At 33.8% G+C, this 16855-nt stretch overlaps 1 protein-coding gene across 1 annotated transcript in view; it reads right to left on the bottom strand.

Moving 5' to 3' along the window:
* Positions 1–16855, bottom strand: part of LOC145246462 (cyclin N-terminal domain-containing protein 1-like) — a 637275-nt gene that overhangs the window by 502775 nt on the left and 117645 nt on the right. Inside the window, exon 7 of the mRNA XM_080108080.1 lies at positions 1300–1396. Coding sequence (XP_079964206.1) covers positions 1300–1396 — 97 coding nt within the window. The remainder of the gene's footprint in view (positions 1–1299; positions 1397–16855) is intronic.

Here is a 16855-nt window from a genome sequence, read left to right as displayed (position 1 = left end):
AGATGATTATGCTGTGGATGGATATTAAATAACCTAAAAAGGGATGATATACTGTAAAACAAAACAACAATAAAAAAAAACGTTACTTACAAATAACAAGTTCAACAATCGCTGTATTCGAAGAAAATGTTTGCCTTTTTGTTGCTGTTGCAGTTGTTGTTGTTGTTGTTTTGTTTTGGGGTTGTTTTTTTCCTGTCACATAATTTATCTAACTGGCTTCTTCATAATTGTTTACCTTTTTATGACATTTTTAAATTTAACTTATTAATTCTTTTCTTTTGAACTCATATACTAAAATTGTACCAATGTGATACCACGTATTACTCAGCTCGACAACGATCGTCGAACCCCAACGATGTGTGCTGCTGTGGTCTTCTTCTTCATCTTCTCTTCTTGTTGTATTGTCTTTTTTCACATTAGCGGCTGCCGAGTGGATGCGCATAGGTTCATAAGTAAAAAAAAAAAAAAAAAAAAATACAACAAAACACAAACTCCGACACATTCTGCAAATATCATTTGCACTCTAAGTGTGTCTGCGTGACACCATTGCAGAAAAGTCTGTTGAGGCCTCTTTGTCGTCAATTGATCAATTCACCTCTTCATATCGATCTCCTAAAGGGTTTCTGATCTTGTCCAAGCTGCAACCTGCCGTCGATTGTGTCCAACTCTAAATTGTCCTCAACTCTAACTGTCGTCAACCATCACAAACCCAAGACTGTCCACAACCGTTCCTAACTGTCGTAAAACTCATTGACACTCCTAAAATTGGCTATAAATAAATTCTAAGTATATTGACCTCCATTGTCTGGTCCTTTTGTCCCCGTTATTATAACACCTTGATTAACAATCCTATTTTAGTTTCCTTTGATAAACAACTTTCTATGCCTTCGTTCTGCTGATAAACATATTCCCTCTTTTGTTTATCATATATTTTCCTCTTTATCCTAACACGATATCATTATGCCAATTATTATTTTTTATAAATGTAATCAAGAATATTTTTGTTACAGATGTAATCGAGAATATTTTTACAAATGCAATCGAGAATATTTTTTACAAATGCAATCGAGAATATTTTTTACAAATTCAATCGAGAATATTTTTTACAAATGCAATCGAGAATATTTTTTACAAATGCAATCGAGAATATTTTTTACAAATGCAATCGAGAATATTTTTTTACGAATGTAATAGAGAATATCTATTTTACAGAAGTAATCAAAATTATTTTTTTACAAATGTAAACAAGAATATTTTTTACAATGTAACCAAGAATCTGAATCAAAAAGTGGCACTTACTTTATCTGTTATCTTTTGGTCCATAATGTATGCTCCAGTTGCAATAATGCTGACTGCTAAAAACACTTTATTATTTTCAACTGCAGAAAATTTTTCTCTGTAACAAAAATATGAAACAATTTAATAACCAAATCATTTTGTTAAAAGTTTAAAAAGAATATGCTAATGCAAGCTAAGAAATTTGAACAATAGATTTCTTATAATTTGCACAGAAAAGCATATCAACCATAATCAACGATTCCTACCTGATTGCAATGATGCAGTTTGAACTATTTATCATATAAATATATACGGAATCAAAAATGAGACACAAATTCTGTTAAGTAGTGAAGCAAAACTTCTGTTACTATATTCATGACATTTTAGGAACACAAGACAGAAAATCATTATATTAAAAAGAAGTTTAAATATGGATAGTAGCTGTGAGCAATTTAAAATCGTAGCAAATTACACAAAAGAAAGCTAAATAACTGGAAGCATTTATTGTGAAAAAGATAAAGAAAATTAGGCAAATAAGACCAGATTATAAATGAAGATATTTTCCTATGAATAATGGAAAAAAATTAACCTAATGATTGCGAGATAAATAAATTGGCGAGAGGATAAATTAAATGGAGATGCTTTGAAATAGGGTATCTTGCAAAGATAAACAGATATCCTTAAGATGCGTCCATCACATCTGTCTTCTTAGTGATAAACACTATTTCCAACATGGGAGTAACAGACTTAGGAGAATTCTATTTCAAACTTAAAAATGATAGACCTAAAAATGCTATTTCAAACTTGAGTCTGACAGAGTAATGGAAATGCTATTTAGAACAGACCAACTATTTTAGAAAGATGATTTTATTCATCCATTTAATATATGCATTTAGTGTGACAGACTAACAGACCGACCAATTAATGGACGTAGTCTTTTTAATGTAAATATGGGGGTGCATCCAAAAATTTAGCGTAGAATGAGAAACGTGATAAAATTATTAATTTCTGGACTGACTGAGAGACGAAGCCTCTTATACTAGTGCTGTTACATCCATTCAATTTGCACGATTAATGATAAAAATGATATTTCAAACTGAAATGTGACAGACCTACTTACGTACTAACAGATGCCATATATCCTGACCTGAAATGGAAAACTTACATCAGATCTGGTGCCAAAATCACTGAAAAGATGGTTAGATGATTTTACCAGTCTAAAAGGTATCTCACCCTAGACGCAATCCTCTACCTGTATAGGAACCAAATATGTCCTAAGATAGAGTACTGTCGCCACATCTGGGGACCAGCTGCTAAGAGCACCTTTTCTTGCCTTGACAGAGTATGAACCAACTTCGAAATCTAGTGGGAAAGGACCTTTTCTCCTCCCTACTTCCTGTTTCTTATAGAAGAGACGACGTGAGTCTATTACTACTCTATCATTATTTTCATAGCAGGTGCTCGACTGAACTTTTCGCTATGCACCCCTGTACCCTGCAAAATATTTGCAATATACACTCGTCTAGCTACAACAAGTGTCAACCTTTATTCTCTATCTGTGCCTAAAAGTAAACAAAAATTCCATGGGCAAAGTTTCTTTACTAGAACTGTGTGCCTGTGGAGCACAATATCATGGGGCTGCTTTCTAGCTAACTATAACATGGTTGTTTTTTAAGTTGAATATAAACAAGTGTTTTGTTGAGCTTTCCTTTTAAATAATCAAATCGTACCCAAGTTCCAATATTACCAATCATCATGCTGTTGTCTCACTAGACATCTGATACTCATTAACCCTTATCCCTGAGTACCCTTTGGGCCTTGATAAGCGGTGGACCTCATAGTAAAAAAAAGATGAAAAAACTATGAAAACTTAACAAAGGAAAGAGTAATAATCTGTATAACAATAATATGCTTATAATCTCATTTGTGCATTGAAACCACTCGATTGCCAAAGGTGAAATGCAAAATGTAATTGAAAAATATCTGGTGTCGCTGTGTGCCAAAATGAAGATTTTACTCATTTTAAAATTAATTATTTCAAAATCGAACAAGACACATTGAACAGAATTCTGTTATTGTTTTTCCTTTTATTTATTTAAAGGATATTTAACCGGCAATAATTTTACTATATGAAAGGGATTATTTATTTTTAAAGGATTTAAATTGTTACAATATATAAATAAATTAGAATCTTTAAAACAATTAATTTAAAAACAAATATATAGTTGAGAAGTATTTTTATAGTGAGAAGAAAAAGGAGACGATAGGTCAGCAAACGTGGAATTTCCACACCGTCCTCTAACTTGAAACACAATCCCGTTTTAGTAAGATTATAAACTCTCCATATCCACTATCCAAGATTATGAACTCTCCATATTACTACAATACTATCTCATTGATTACTGTACACGCAATAACCCTTATCCCTGAGTAGACTTCGGGCCTTGAACAGTGGTGATCCCAATGTAAAAAAACAAAAAAAATCAAAACTGACTCATAGCTGCGATAACCTGAAGACAAAAGCTGAAGATATTGAGATTTTCATTGAAGCATGTAACATTACGGATGGAGTATATATAATTTATTTCCAAAAACTTTTATTCAAGAAGAACTAATAGTAGGAAGTGGTCATTGGAAAAATGATTTAGGCACTATTGGCAAATACTTTAGCAACACTAACAGTTTTAGAAAGCATCATTTCTGATCGAAAACATGAGTAATATTCCAAACATCAAGAGATTAGACCTGGGAGAATAGCAGCATAACGAACAAACATATACAACACTACTCCTTCCCCAAAAGAGGTAGTAATGCCTGGGAGGATGATCTCTTTACAACAAAATATATAAAACACTACCTTTCAAAAGAGGAGCTAATGTCTGGCAGAATGATTTCATGACAACAGAACAGATACTACACTGCTCCTATCTCCCCTCAAAGAGGAGGAGGTAATGTCTGGGAAGATGGTTCTATTACAAGGAAACAGGTACTATACTAGCTACTCACCCTCAGCTGAACATGTAAAGGTAGTACATTAGTCTGAAATAGTATAATAAACTGAATTGAGTTTTAAAATATCGTGCAAGTAATTGAAGTAATAGTATAGTTTCTATTTCAGACAGATACCAAAACTCCATTAGTAATAGATGTATTGTATCGTTTTAAGTAAAGAGGTAAATATTTAATAAATTCTTGAGTTGGAAGCCATGCTTAGTTTCAGAACAGTTTCGGATGGTTAGTTGTTCTATACAAATCCTGGAGATGACGAGTTCTCAGTAGACAGCTGTTTTGTACAGGTTCTGGACTTTATAATTTTGTAGCCAGAGAGCAAAAGATTCTTCCTGTGTTGACACGAAGAAAACATATGCAAGGTTGCTAAAAAAAAAGCCTTAATTTTTATGGAGCAATTCTGGTTTCTGATAGGTTGGAAGCAGAATGTGAATTAATTTGATTCGTCAGTTCCTAGCAGCAGTGTTTATAAATAGAATCTCCTAACTGTGAGGGACCAAACCCCCCATTACTCAGGATCAGGATGAGTCTCCTAACAGCTTCGACTGTAGGGAGACTGGGTAGAGTACACATCAAGGATCCGTTCTTGACACTCAGCCTGACAGGTGCAGGGTCGGGAACCGGCCCAGTACCTGTCAGACTGAGGTACACCATCTGGGTATTACTCAGGAGATCCACCTTCCCAGGCCTTGCCACCTGGCTTTGGGTGGGGCAAGTTTATTACTTGTTGCCTGAGGCAACCCGAGGGGGAATGCCGACGGGGATACTCAGGTATTTTTTGCAATTGCAAGAGTGCTCCTCCTTTAGGGGAGCTTGCTTAGATCCCCACTTTCTTACTTTGTGTCACATATTGGTGATGTGAGCATCAACTAAATATCTACCCCCATTATAAGTCAAAAATATTACAACAATTCGATATTGGAAAATGCAAGAAATTAAACAATATGTATGTGGACAAATAGCTGCCTTATATAATAAATGACTTCTGATACTCTTTATAAACCATCTCAAATGACCTTGTAATGAGTGTTGTAACCACACATCCGGCTTACGATTTCCGGTTGCGCATGTGTACATAAACATAAACCCATAATAGTGTAAGCAAATAAACACAAATTGCTACTTTTGCAGAATTTGATCTGCGGACTGAAATATTAGCGTTATCATTTAGAAATTATTATTTAACATGGGAAGGGTGGAGATGTTTTGCAACTATTCTGTATTACAACTATACTGTCGCAATTTTTTTACAAATAAATCAACTTTGACCCGTTGACAACTATAAGAGCATTTTACAACGGCGATTGACCCATGTTCTTCCTTTCTTTTTTTTTTTAAATTTATTCTCCATTTTTTAATACACCTTTCTTAAAAACATTCACACATTTTCTTCCACACTACCAACATAAATAACCCCGAAAATGTTTTTTTTTACAAATAAATAATTAACACAATAAAACGTATTGTTTTACTGTGTACGTTTTCAGCTTCCCAATTGTTTGTTTTTTTTTCGTGTTTAAATTATCCAAATAAATAATTGTTAATACTTTCTGCTTTTTTTTTTTTTACATCGTTCATTTACACATTGTCTTAATTAGTTTTATTGACCTTATTATTAACATAAATTAAATATTTGACCCAAATGGGTCATGAATGTTTGTTTAAAATAAATGAAAAAAGTTTTATTTTCATTTTCTATTTAAAAAGCCATTCTTAACATGGGGAGAATGTTTTTAATTATTCTGTACTTTCAACGAACAATTTCATTTAAAAAAGATATATCAAAATTTGAATTTAACTTGAAGTATTACGGTATCTGTTCAGTTCACATTTACCTATAAGTATGGCAAACCACTTATAATTCAATGGCTGTAAGTTTTTTTTTTTCAAAAGTAAACAATTATAAACAGAACGACTCATATAAATCTATCTATATTCTTTTTCATTCTAATATATTTTCATAGAAATATTTCTGTTATGTCACAAAAAATATTTTCTTTACGTCAGAAGTGTCATGCTCATACATTAATTCCATAGCTAATATAACATACTGACCCAACGAGTCACGGGTAGTCTAGTATATATATATATATATATATAATTCTAGAAAATTAAATAACAAATCTTCAAGTGGATATCCCAAAATAACACCTGTCATTATGATAGCAACCAAGAAGAGTCCAAGTTTGTTGAGTATGAAGCCCCTGCATGCATGATTAGACGATTCCTCGATAAGAAAAACATGAAAAAATTCCAGAGATTCTAATATAGTACAAACCTCAGTCGTGGCATGAGGAATCAAACAGATGATGAAAATAAAAATGCAACCAAAATGTTTCAGATGGTTTTTAATAGTATTGGCTGACTCAGAAGTGATTCTTGAAATTTTTTTAATCCGGGGAAATGGAGGTGGAAATCTAATGATATGAGGTGCTGTTTGAGCAAATTGGAAACTTGATTAAAAAAATTGTACACAGATGCATGCACGGTCAGTTTTCTTGGGCAGGCATCTCTTAAACATATAGAGGATTTAATAGTAATTGTTTGTATTTTTGAGATGGGGTGTTTTCATTGATTGAGATTGTCGGACTGACTTCCTCATCTTGGTTGTTATTGTCACAACGTTTCGGCCGTTTTGCCCTCCGGCCTTCGTCAGGTGTTTTGTATCGAACTAGGGAACCGTTTGTTAGGAGTCTCGAATGAAGGCCGGAGGGCAAAACGGCCGAAACGTTGTGACAATAACAACCAAGATGAGGAAGTCAGTCCGACAATCTCAATCAGAGGATTTAATGTACAGGAAAAAATAGGACAATGCTATCATTTATAATGCTAGAGTTATGAAACAGTATTTTAAGGCTTAAAAATATATTGGAGGCATTGCCAAAGAAGGTGGGTTCCCTCTACTGTCTAGATAACTACTAACACCAGAGTATCCTATACTTTAGAAAGCCACAATTCGTTCATGAATAGAGTACTGGGCTGGTATATCTCCCCCTCTTAGATAAAGTTTAAAAAATGTATCCAGTCTAATAGCTTCTGCACTATCAACCAAACAGTAATCCTTGTCTGCAATTTTGCATGTCTGTGCCTGTTTTACAAGTAATTTAATGGATTATGGTCTCAACAATCCGTAGTATTTATGTCCCTTTGACATAAATACTCCTGACTAACCCAACAAGCAACAAAATCCCATCCCTTCACTGTAGAGGTCCTTAGATGCCAGAAAACCTTCTACTCTAATAGTTTGTCCATCAAACAACTAGACTTTGGAATTTCCACCATGTTTTCTGCTTCACTGACTGTACTAATATGTTGAAATTTAAATATAATGCAGACAGACATCTCACTTCTGAATTCTCTATATCGTACCTCTATAGACATGATCCCAAATAGAACCCCCTTACGTCCAAGTGGCAATAAACATTGTTTGGATTGTTTGAGTAAAAAGAGTCGCGGTCAGTAAATTCCCCCAACTATTAAGTTATAGAAAATGTTTGCTGTTGGCTTTACAATACAATATCTTCGATGAGTTGCAACAAACCGTATTATTATGTAAATAGGTTGATTCAAAGAATGAAAAATCTGGCTTGTCCATTTCTAGTCAACAAGGGAGGAGGGGGAGGAATTATTAGGACAGTAATTTTTTTATAAACCAAATTTTAGGGAAATTATTTGTATATTAACTACAAGATTGTTTCTAGTGTTATGACCAGATAAATGTTTGTGCTTTTCTTTATTTATTACTTAATTATAAAACTCTGTTCAGTCTTAACAGACTATGGATATCCGCTGTAAAGGTGCCTGCACATGACATTTTTTGCGACAAGAGTTGCACAATCTCCAACTACACCTCTTCTGAGTCAACATTATTTTAATTCCAGAGGCAAGTAAAAATCCAGAATGACTGGAAACAATGCCAAGATAAGTGGAGAGCACATACAGCACCTAATATTTCCAAATGATCGCCCATCTGGTACTGGTCAGGCTCACTATTGCTTAACTTTGGTGATCTGATGAGAACTGGTGTGGTTGACACACCGGATCTCATCAGAGATGTATGTGCTCTCCGCTTATCTCGGCATTGTTTCCAGTCGTCCTGAATTTCTACTTGCCTCTGGAATTAAAACAACACTGAGGAGAGGTGTGTTTGAAGATTGCGGAGCTCTTGCCACAAAAAATTTCATGTGCAGGCACTCTTACTGTGAGTATCCATAGTCTGTCAAGACTGAACAGAGCTGTAAATTTAATTATATTAATTGCATAATTAATTGAACAACATACAATACTAATACTTTCCACTTGTTCTGTTTTGGTTAATAACCTTAGATAGATAATTAAAATAGATCTTTTTTGTGTTTTTAAAGATTCGGCCAGCACTGTAGATGCTCCCAAAATATGTATAGTATATCAACCCTTTTCTTGATAAATCAATTACTGTAGTTGAGATTATAAAAGCAAAATGCAATTTACATATGACATAATCCTACAAAAACTGAATGCTGGAGTAATTATGTTCAATAATCAAAACCGTTTATCTTTTTATTGATTAAGTAGAGCTATCTTAAAACTAGACATTTTAATCTGTTAAAAACGGACAAAAGTTATAGTATGTTAATGTTGATAATTGAATATATTTTATTTAATTATTTCTCCTCATCTTCTAGTTGTTGTCTCATGACGTTTCAACCAATTATTCCTCAGGCCTTCATCAGGTTAACTGCAATGGGATAGGAATGTCGAATCCTTCAACTACATCCACAGCAATTACTGCCTTCAATAATTGTTGTTATCTCACCTCGGTTTGGCCAACTAATCCTCTGACCGGCTTTGGATGGGATTGAAGCCGCTATCTCCAGACAATGCTCACCTGGAATCATAGATATTCCACATCTCTATCTACTGCACCACGGGCCCCGAAGGGCAATCAAGGTTGGATTTTTTGGTCTTATATATCCACATTTTTATATTTTTTGTTCTTCCAATTCTCAGATCCGTACCAAATGTTATATTATTGAATTAATTTGGAATTATTTTGAGATGAGTATTTTGTATAATTTATTTAATTATTTGTGGACTATTACCCTCATTTTCTAGTAGCAGTAATTGCTGTGGATATAGTTGGAGGATTCGATATTCCTATCCCGTCGCAGTTAACTTGACGAAGGCCATTTCTATTAATCCCTATTAATCCCTGACAAAAACCATCTCTATTAATCCCTATTTGTGCATTGAACGTATACCATAATGCTTAGTTCGCTGCACCTTATAAAAGTGAAATGAACAAACAGACAGATGGCCAGAGAAAAATATAATATAGATATAGGTCTCAAATTACCCAGCCTTTGGCATTTATTTTCATTTTATTGACTATCGCCTTTTATGAATCCCACTAATTCTGTATTATAGTGAGTTAAGTCACATTAGTATTGCATAACTTCTCAATAAAGGCTGTAGTTGTTTATATTGTTCTTAGTGGTTCAGGATTATTGACATACTTCTTGGACAGTTGGTGTTTTGGTACTCAGACAGAGACGAAAATAATTAACTTACTTTATTTTAAAAAAAATACTTAGATCCATCTTAATTAAGAATTGCTTCTGGCTATTCTCTGAGAGATCTAAATGCTTATTTATCTGGATTGTACATAATGAGCATATCTTCTAAGTTCTAACCACAACTAACAAAAACCTAAGTTAATCGCTATTTAGTCACCTGACAAGATCAAGTAATTCCTTATGTTCTCTTATATATCCGGCTACACTGGGCCTAGGGCCAAAAACCTGGACATAAAACTCACAACCCCTCTATATTTAGCTCAAAGACATATTCCCACTAACTTAATATATTATATTAGATTATAAATGTAATATAATCTGACATATAAAGTTATTTTGTCAGATTTTTCCATATACCCATACAGCAATGCAAATGACAAATCTATTTTTGATTTTAACTAGCCAATTTTTTTTGTACCCTTTTAAAAAAGTATCTTTTTAACGTTTTTGTTTCTTTAGAAAATAAAACGATTTATTCTGTTCCTAGAGATTTATGAAAAGGGAATATTATTAACTAATAACTTAAAAATAAAAATCAGCTACGTCATTAATAAAAAAAGAACGCATTTCAGCATTTTCCAAAATTTATGTTTGCTTTCAAATAAACACTTAAATATCTTTTAATATAAACATTAACTTTTTATATAAACTTCTCCCATGGATATCTCTTCCGTATTGAACTGATATTCTCTACTATTATATAAAAGGAAATTTGTGTGTGTGTGTGTGTGTGTGTGTTCGTTTCTTATAGACCCCACAACGGCTGTGTCAATTTTTATGAAATTTCACACAAATGTACTTTATATATAAGGCAATGCTCTTAGATAAGTTTTGTATCGGAATGTTTTCAATAAATATCAATAATCGATAATCGAAATAATCCGATGAAAGATGCACAGGCGATTTTCACCAAAGTTAACACCTTATACAGCCTAACATCACAAGTGCATTTGAAAAGTTTCATTACCACACAGGTAAAAAGACCAGACGTATAAAATCAACAGTAGCTTCTTTAATATTACAGGGACACATTTGAAATAAATGTCTCTGTTTGATGTACAATTGAACGATGATACTTGACTTTTTAATTTAAAACTTTAATTCAAGCCATTATTACCGCACAAACAGAAAGGCCAGGCATACAAAAATCAACAGTGGGTTCTTTGATATGACAGAGGCGCATTGGAAATGAATGTTCATGTTTAGAGCTCAATTAAACTATGATACTTGACTTTTTAATTTAAAAATTTAATTCAAGCCATCTATAAATATAAAAGCGAAAATGTGTGTATGTATGTATGTTCGTGTATGTCTGTAAAAGGCTTTTTTCCAAGAAGCGGTCGGTCGGCTCACAACTTCTTAAAACTTTTTATATCACATATAAATCATAATATCTACAAGTTAACAACGGAGGTCGCCTGTCTATTTAATTTGCTCGACTTCGAAAAGATAAATATTTAACATTTTTTGCTCATCGCATGTGGATTAGGCTTTTTGTATAATAAAAGCGGCACTAATTCTGGCGGTATTTTTTTCCGGTCACAATCGCCGGAAATGTCCAAAAGCAATCAGATTTTATCAACGTGGGAATATTTTCCTTATATAAGACAATTGCTATTCAATTTGGACAATGGGGAGCTGGTTTCCCCCCTCCCCAACATCTTGGGAAAATAAAAATAATAAAAGCGTTCCCGCAGTAAATAAAATACTGTCCCACAGTCAAAGTTGACCTCATTAAGTCATTAAAACGTGCACCTGCCAATTTTAAATACTTAAATAAATTCAAACATGTTTCTGTTAGTATGTCGTGGTGGCCCAATGGTTAACATCGCACGTTTTTTTTCACACTTTAATTTCCAACTTTGCCTCAAGGGTTCGGGTTCGATCCTCATACTTACCTACCAAAACTTTTTTTTATTTTAACACCCCCCTCTCCCGGAGTTTTGATTTACCCAAAACCACACACACCTCCAAACACCCGGGCAATGCCGGATACTCCCCTCCCTGCTAGTCTCTATATATAAAAGCGAAAATGTGTGTATGTATGTTCACTTTTTGTGTATGTCCAAGAAAGGCTTTTTTCCGAGAAGCGGTGTTACAGAGAGAGAGAGAGACAGACAGACAGACAGAGAGAAAGAGAGAGAGAGAGAGAGAGAGGTGAGTAAACGTGGAGTGTAGACACGTTTACCAGAACCGAAGGTCAGCTGACCAGATTACGTATGAGTGACGTGGTCAGGTTGGCTAGATCTGTGAGATTTGATTTGGACACAGAAGACAACGGACGGCTTCCCGTTGTCTCCTCCTCTCCACAGGGGGGGGGGCGAACGCTGACGTGTGTAGAAGAAGAACCCACACAGGCCGATTTCACTTCCACTTTCTGCAGGACCTCTGGGGAAAGTGAAATAAAAACTATAAAAACCATTCATCGTCTTGGAGTGATAAATCTTCGTCAAACAGGTATCAAGTCTCCCTCCAAGATGAGAAATTTCCAGATGGTTCAACATCGAAGAAGCAGAGGTAGGTTCTGAAAATACATGTCACACACACAATTCCCTTTATGAGAATCAAATACGCAACCATTTATATTAGAGACAATCATACGCACACGGAATCCTTTTATGTTATACACCAAACGTAAATGGTGCCCCTCGATGATAATGATATGTAACAGCGGTCGGTCGGCTCACAACTTCTTAAAACTTTTTATATCACATATAAATTATAATATCTACAAGTTAACAATGGGGGTCACCTGTTTATTTAAATCGCTCGAATTTGAAAAGTTAATTATTCAACATTTTTTGCTCGCCGCATGTGGATTAGGCTTTTTCGTATAATAAAAGCGACACTAATTCTAGCGATAGCGATCGCAGGAAATGTCCGAAAGCAATCAGCTTTGATCAATGTGGAAAATTTCCTTATATCAGACAATTTCTACTCAATTTGGGCAATCCCCTTGTTATGGGGAGCTGGTCCCCCCCTCCCAATATCTTGGAAAATAAAAATAAAAAAAGCGTTCCAGCAGTAACTAAAATACTGTCCCGCAGTCAAAGTTGACCTCATTAAGTCATTAAAACGTGCACCTGCCAATTTTGAATAGTTAAATAAATTCAAACCTGCTTCCATTAGTATTTCGCGGTGGCCCAATGATTAACGTTACATGTTTTTTTTTCACACTTTAATTTTCAACTTTGCCTCTAGGGTTCGGGTTCAATCCTCATACTTACCTACCAAAACTTCTTTTTTATTTTAAACCCCCCCCCGCCCCCCTGGAGTTTTTATTTACCCAAAACCACACACACCTCCAAACATCCGGGCAACGCCGGGTACCCCCCGCTAGTTATATATAAAAAATAAATTTATAAAATTAACGGTAGGTTCTTTACAGTGCAATGTAGAGTACAATGTATTGTGGACTGTCACTGCGGGGAAAGTATGTGGATCTTTCTCGCAGTGCACTGCGATGGGTCCCCAATTAGAGCAGGTAATCAATCAATTTGATTGAAAAAAAGGTCGAATTCACCTATTTCAATGACAATAAAAATGGGAGTGTGTTGCATTCGTTGATCATCATTCAGTAACGAGCAACGTTGGGTCTCCCTACTAATTAAATCTATATGCTTTTGTATTGTCATTACTTTTCCTCTAGTGTATAAGCTCCACCTCGCATGCTGAGATTTTTTATTATCTCAATAAGTCTCCATCTAAAGAATTTTCAATACTTCTTGGATTGCCTTATATAAAAGGAACTGTGTGTGTGTGTGTGTGTGTGTGTGTGTGTGTGTGTGTGTGTGTGTGTGTGTGTGTGCGCGCGCGCGCTTATACTGATGTGTTAGTTGAACATTGTCAATTATTGGAAATTGTACATGCTTTGAGTTCGACATAAAACTAGTTTACTACATACAGTCATTCCAGTTCCAAGTCCATATTTTAATACAAAAACACGTTGAGTTCTTTGTTAGATAGATATATGTACTGCAAACAGGTGAACTCGTGACAGCAATAAAGATGATATACATCACTTAAAACCTCTTTTTGTGTAAATAATAACACAAACTTTTTAGAGAAAGAGAGAGAGGAAGCGAGATAGAAAGAGAGAAATGTTATTATCCATCCTTCTTTTTGTGTCTTTCTTTTAAATATGCACACTTTATGTACATATTACCAAAAAAAAAAAAAAAAAACAAGTCCGTAGCCATTTTGACTTTGGACACACACATAAAGAAAGAAATGTTATTTTGGTTTAGCCATCTTGTTTCTTTTATATATAAACACAACTCATGTTTGTATTATTAAAATAGTATACATTTTATTGGCCATCTTGTTTTTATAAATCTTTTTAAACACACTTCATGCTTATTATTAAATATGTATCCAGTTTGACTTGAGAGAGAGAGAGAGAGAGAGAGAGAGAGAGAGATTCATGTTTATAGTCTTTCCGTAATTATGTTATTATTTTTTAATCTCTATATTAAAACTGTAATCCATTTAACGTACGTACGTGTGCCACGGTTTCCTGATGATAAATTATTCGATCGAGAGATCCTATTTATTAAAAAGGAGGATGGGAGGTGATAACATGCTACAAACATTAGATTAGCGTATCTATATACTAATTTAATGTTCGTAGTATGTTATCACCTTTTATCCTCCGTTTTAATAAATAGGATCTTCTGATCACCGAAGACGCAATGTAAAAAGAAATAATTAAAAAATGATGCCACTTTTGGGCTATACGTGAAACTAATCTATACCTTCTTGGTCTTCTGACTAGGATCCAAAGGTAGAATCTGCTCTGTCTAAAGATGGTATAATGTTATCGTGGGGTTTCCGTTTGTGCCAGGCTTCCATACAATGGAAATATGTCACAGACTCCTATAAGGATATTGGAGATAAACCGTAATAACTAGATATATTCTGACACTACATTAACCAGATTACTTAGATAAAACCTTTACAATTTCATGATGAATGTCCACAGAATACCCAACAGCAATATGAAAGATGCTTCTGTGGAATTTCCACAGGCCTCGCTAGTATTTATAATAATATTCTAAATACTAATATGATTAACAGTAGTAGTAGTAGTAATAATAATAATCATAATAATAATGATGAGGTACCCAATTGAATTATACTATTTTGATTGTTTTTATTACTTCCGTTTGCACACATAACAATAAAACATTCGTTTTTATAGGTACGGACAATAATGGCAGAAATAAGATGGGGGGGACATAGTTTTGAAAGCCGATTTATCATATTTTTTGTATGTTTCCGACTACTTTTTGATTGTACTAGCATTTCAGCCCGGCGTTGCCCGGGTGTTTGGAGGTGTATGTTAAGCAAAAAAAAAAAAAAAAAATAGCGGTCAATTTTTTTAACTTTGACCCCTATTATGACCCCTTGAACATTTATTGTTTGGGGCTCAAATCAAGTTATTAAGTTAGATCCATGTCTAAGAAACCTATATTTAAAATTTCAAGAGTTTAGATCTAAAATTGTCGTAGGAGTTTGGTAGAGTTTTCAAAGGTCAAATCGTTAAACTTTGACTCCTTAACAGCCAAATTTCTGGTCGTAAATGGATTACAAAGATTTTCCCGAATCTCAGTACTCTGTATATCATATTTCGAGTCTATAGACTTAAAATTGACAAAGTTATTGTGTAGGGAAATGTATATACACAGACACACAGACAGACACGTTCACTTATATATATATATATAAAAGATTAAAGCCTACAGTTAATTTCCAAAAAGAAAAAATATTTGTACACGTGTTAAAAAAAAGTTATATTGAAAAATGTTTTCACGGCGACATTCGGAAGCTGACAAATTCAGTCAAATTTTGAAGTTAAATAAATTCATTGTAAAAATCATTTGATAAACATTATCTTTTAAGATAAAGATTAGTTTTCTGTGTCTATTTTAAAGATAATTAGTAAAGTCCTAAGATATCGAATTAAGTAAAAAAGAAATATCTTGTTTGTACAAAAAAAAAATAGCTTAATTAGCCGCAAAATAATGTATAATTTTTGCCATTTTTTAATTTAATTATTTTTCTGTGTTCCTGCTTTTAAATTATAAATTTTAATTTCATTTTTCAAGATTATAAAAGCATTATGTTACACCGAAAGTTTCATGTTCATTCAAGCAAGGAAACTATTAGAATCTTACATATAAAAATTACTCGAAACATGTAATCTAAAAAAAAAAAGTAGAAATATTTTTTGCAACTATAATTTTTTGTGTGAAAATATTAAATAAACAATGCTTAATTCAATAATAATATCAGTAGTTCGAGAAACTAATTTTTCTTCGAGTTATATCGAATTCATTAATACGGACTTTAGGGGTTTTTTTTCGTAATGTTCCTGAAAAAAATTAATTAAGAATATGATTGCGAATTATTTAAGACTTCTACCTGGTCATGGCTGACAGAACGAGTTTCAAGCGGTTTCAATCCCACCCTAACTGTATACAGGATTATTTGGTGTGTGAGACAACAATCATGGAAGGCTGTAATTACTGGGATAAGTTACCAGACTTAACATTCCTATTCCATTGCAGTTAATCACCTGAAGAAGGCCAGAGGATGAGTTGGCAGAAACGTGGTGAAACAACAACAACTGTGTAGATGAGGATAACAGTTCACAAAAAGAATGAATGCACAAATTATGAAGCCTCATCTCAAAGGATTTCAAAAATAATAAAAAGAAAAAAAAAATTTTGTATATTAGTACAGTCAGGAAAACAGGAAACAAGGAGATAATTCTAAAGTTTAGCAATCCAGGGGAAGAAATTATTAGAGTAGAAGGCTTTCCGGCATCTACAGACCTCAACAGTGAAGAGGTGGGATTTTGCTGCTTGTCTGGGGTATGTACGTTGAGTGTGTTTATCAAGTACTGAGATATTACATTGTGGTGATGGGGTAAGGGTTGCACGTTGGTTGATAGTGCAGGACCTATTAGATTGGAGATCCTTTTTAAGACATTGTCTAAGAGGGATAGATTA

Source organism: Euprymna scolopes, chromosome 24 (genome assembly GCF_053919585.1).
Source record: "Euprymna scolopes isolate OS-2025 chromosome 24, ASM5391958v1, whole genome shotgun sequence".
Taxonomy (NCBI): domain Eukaryota; kingdom Metazoa; phylum Mollusca; class Cephalopoda; order Sepiida; family Sepiolidae; genus Euprymna; species Euprymna scolopes.
The sequence above is the reverse complement of the archived record's forward strand: the minus strand, read 5'-3'. Positions and strand labels throughout refer to the sequence as shown.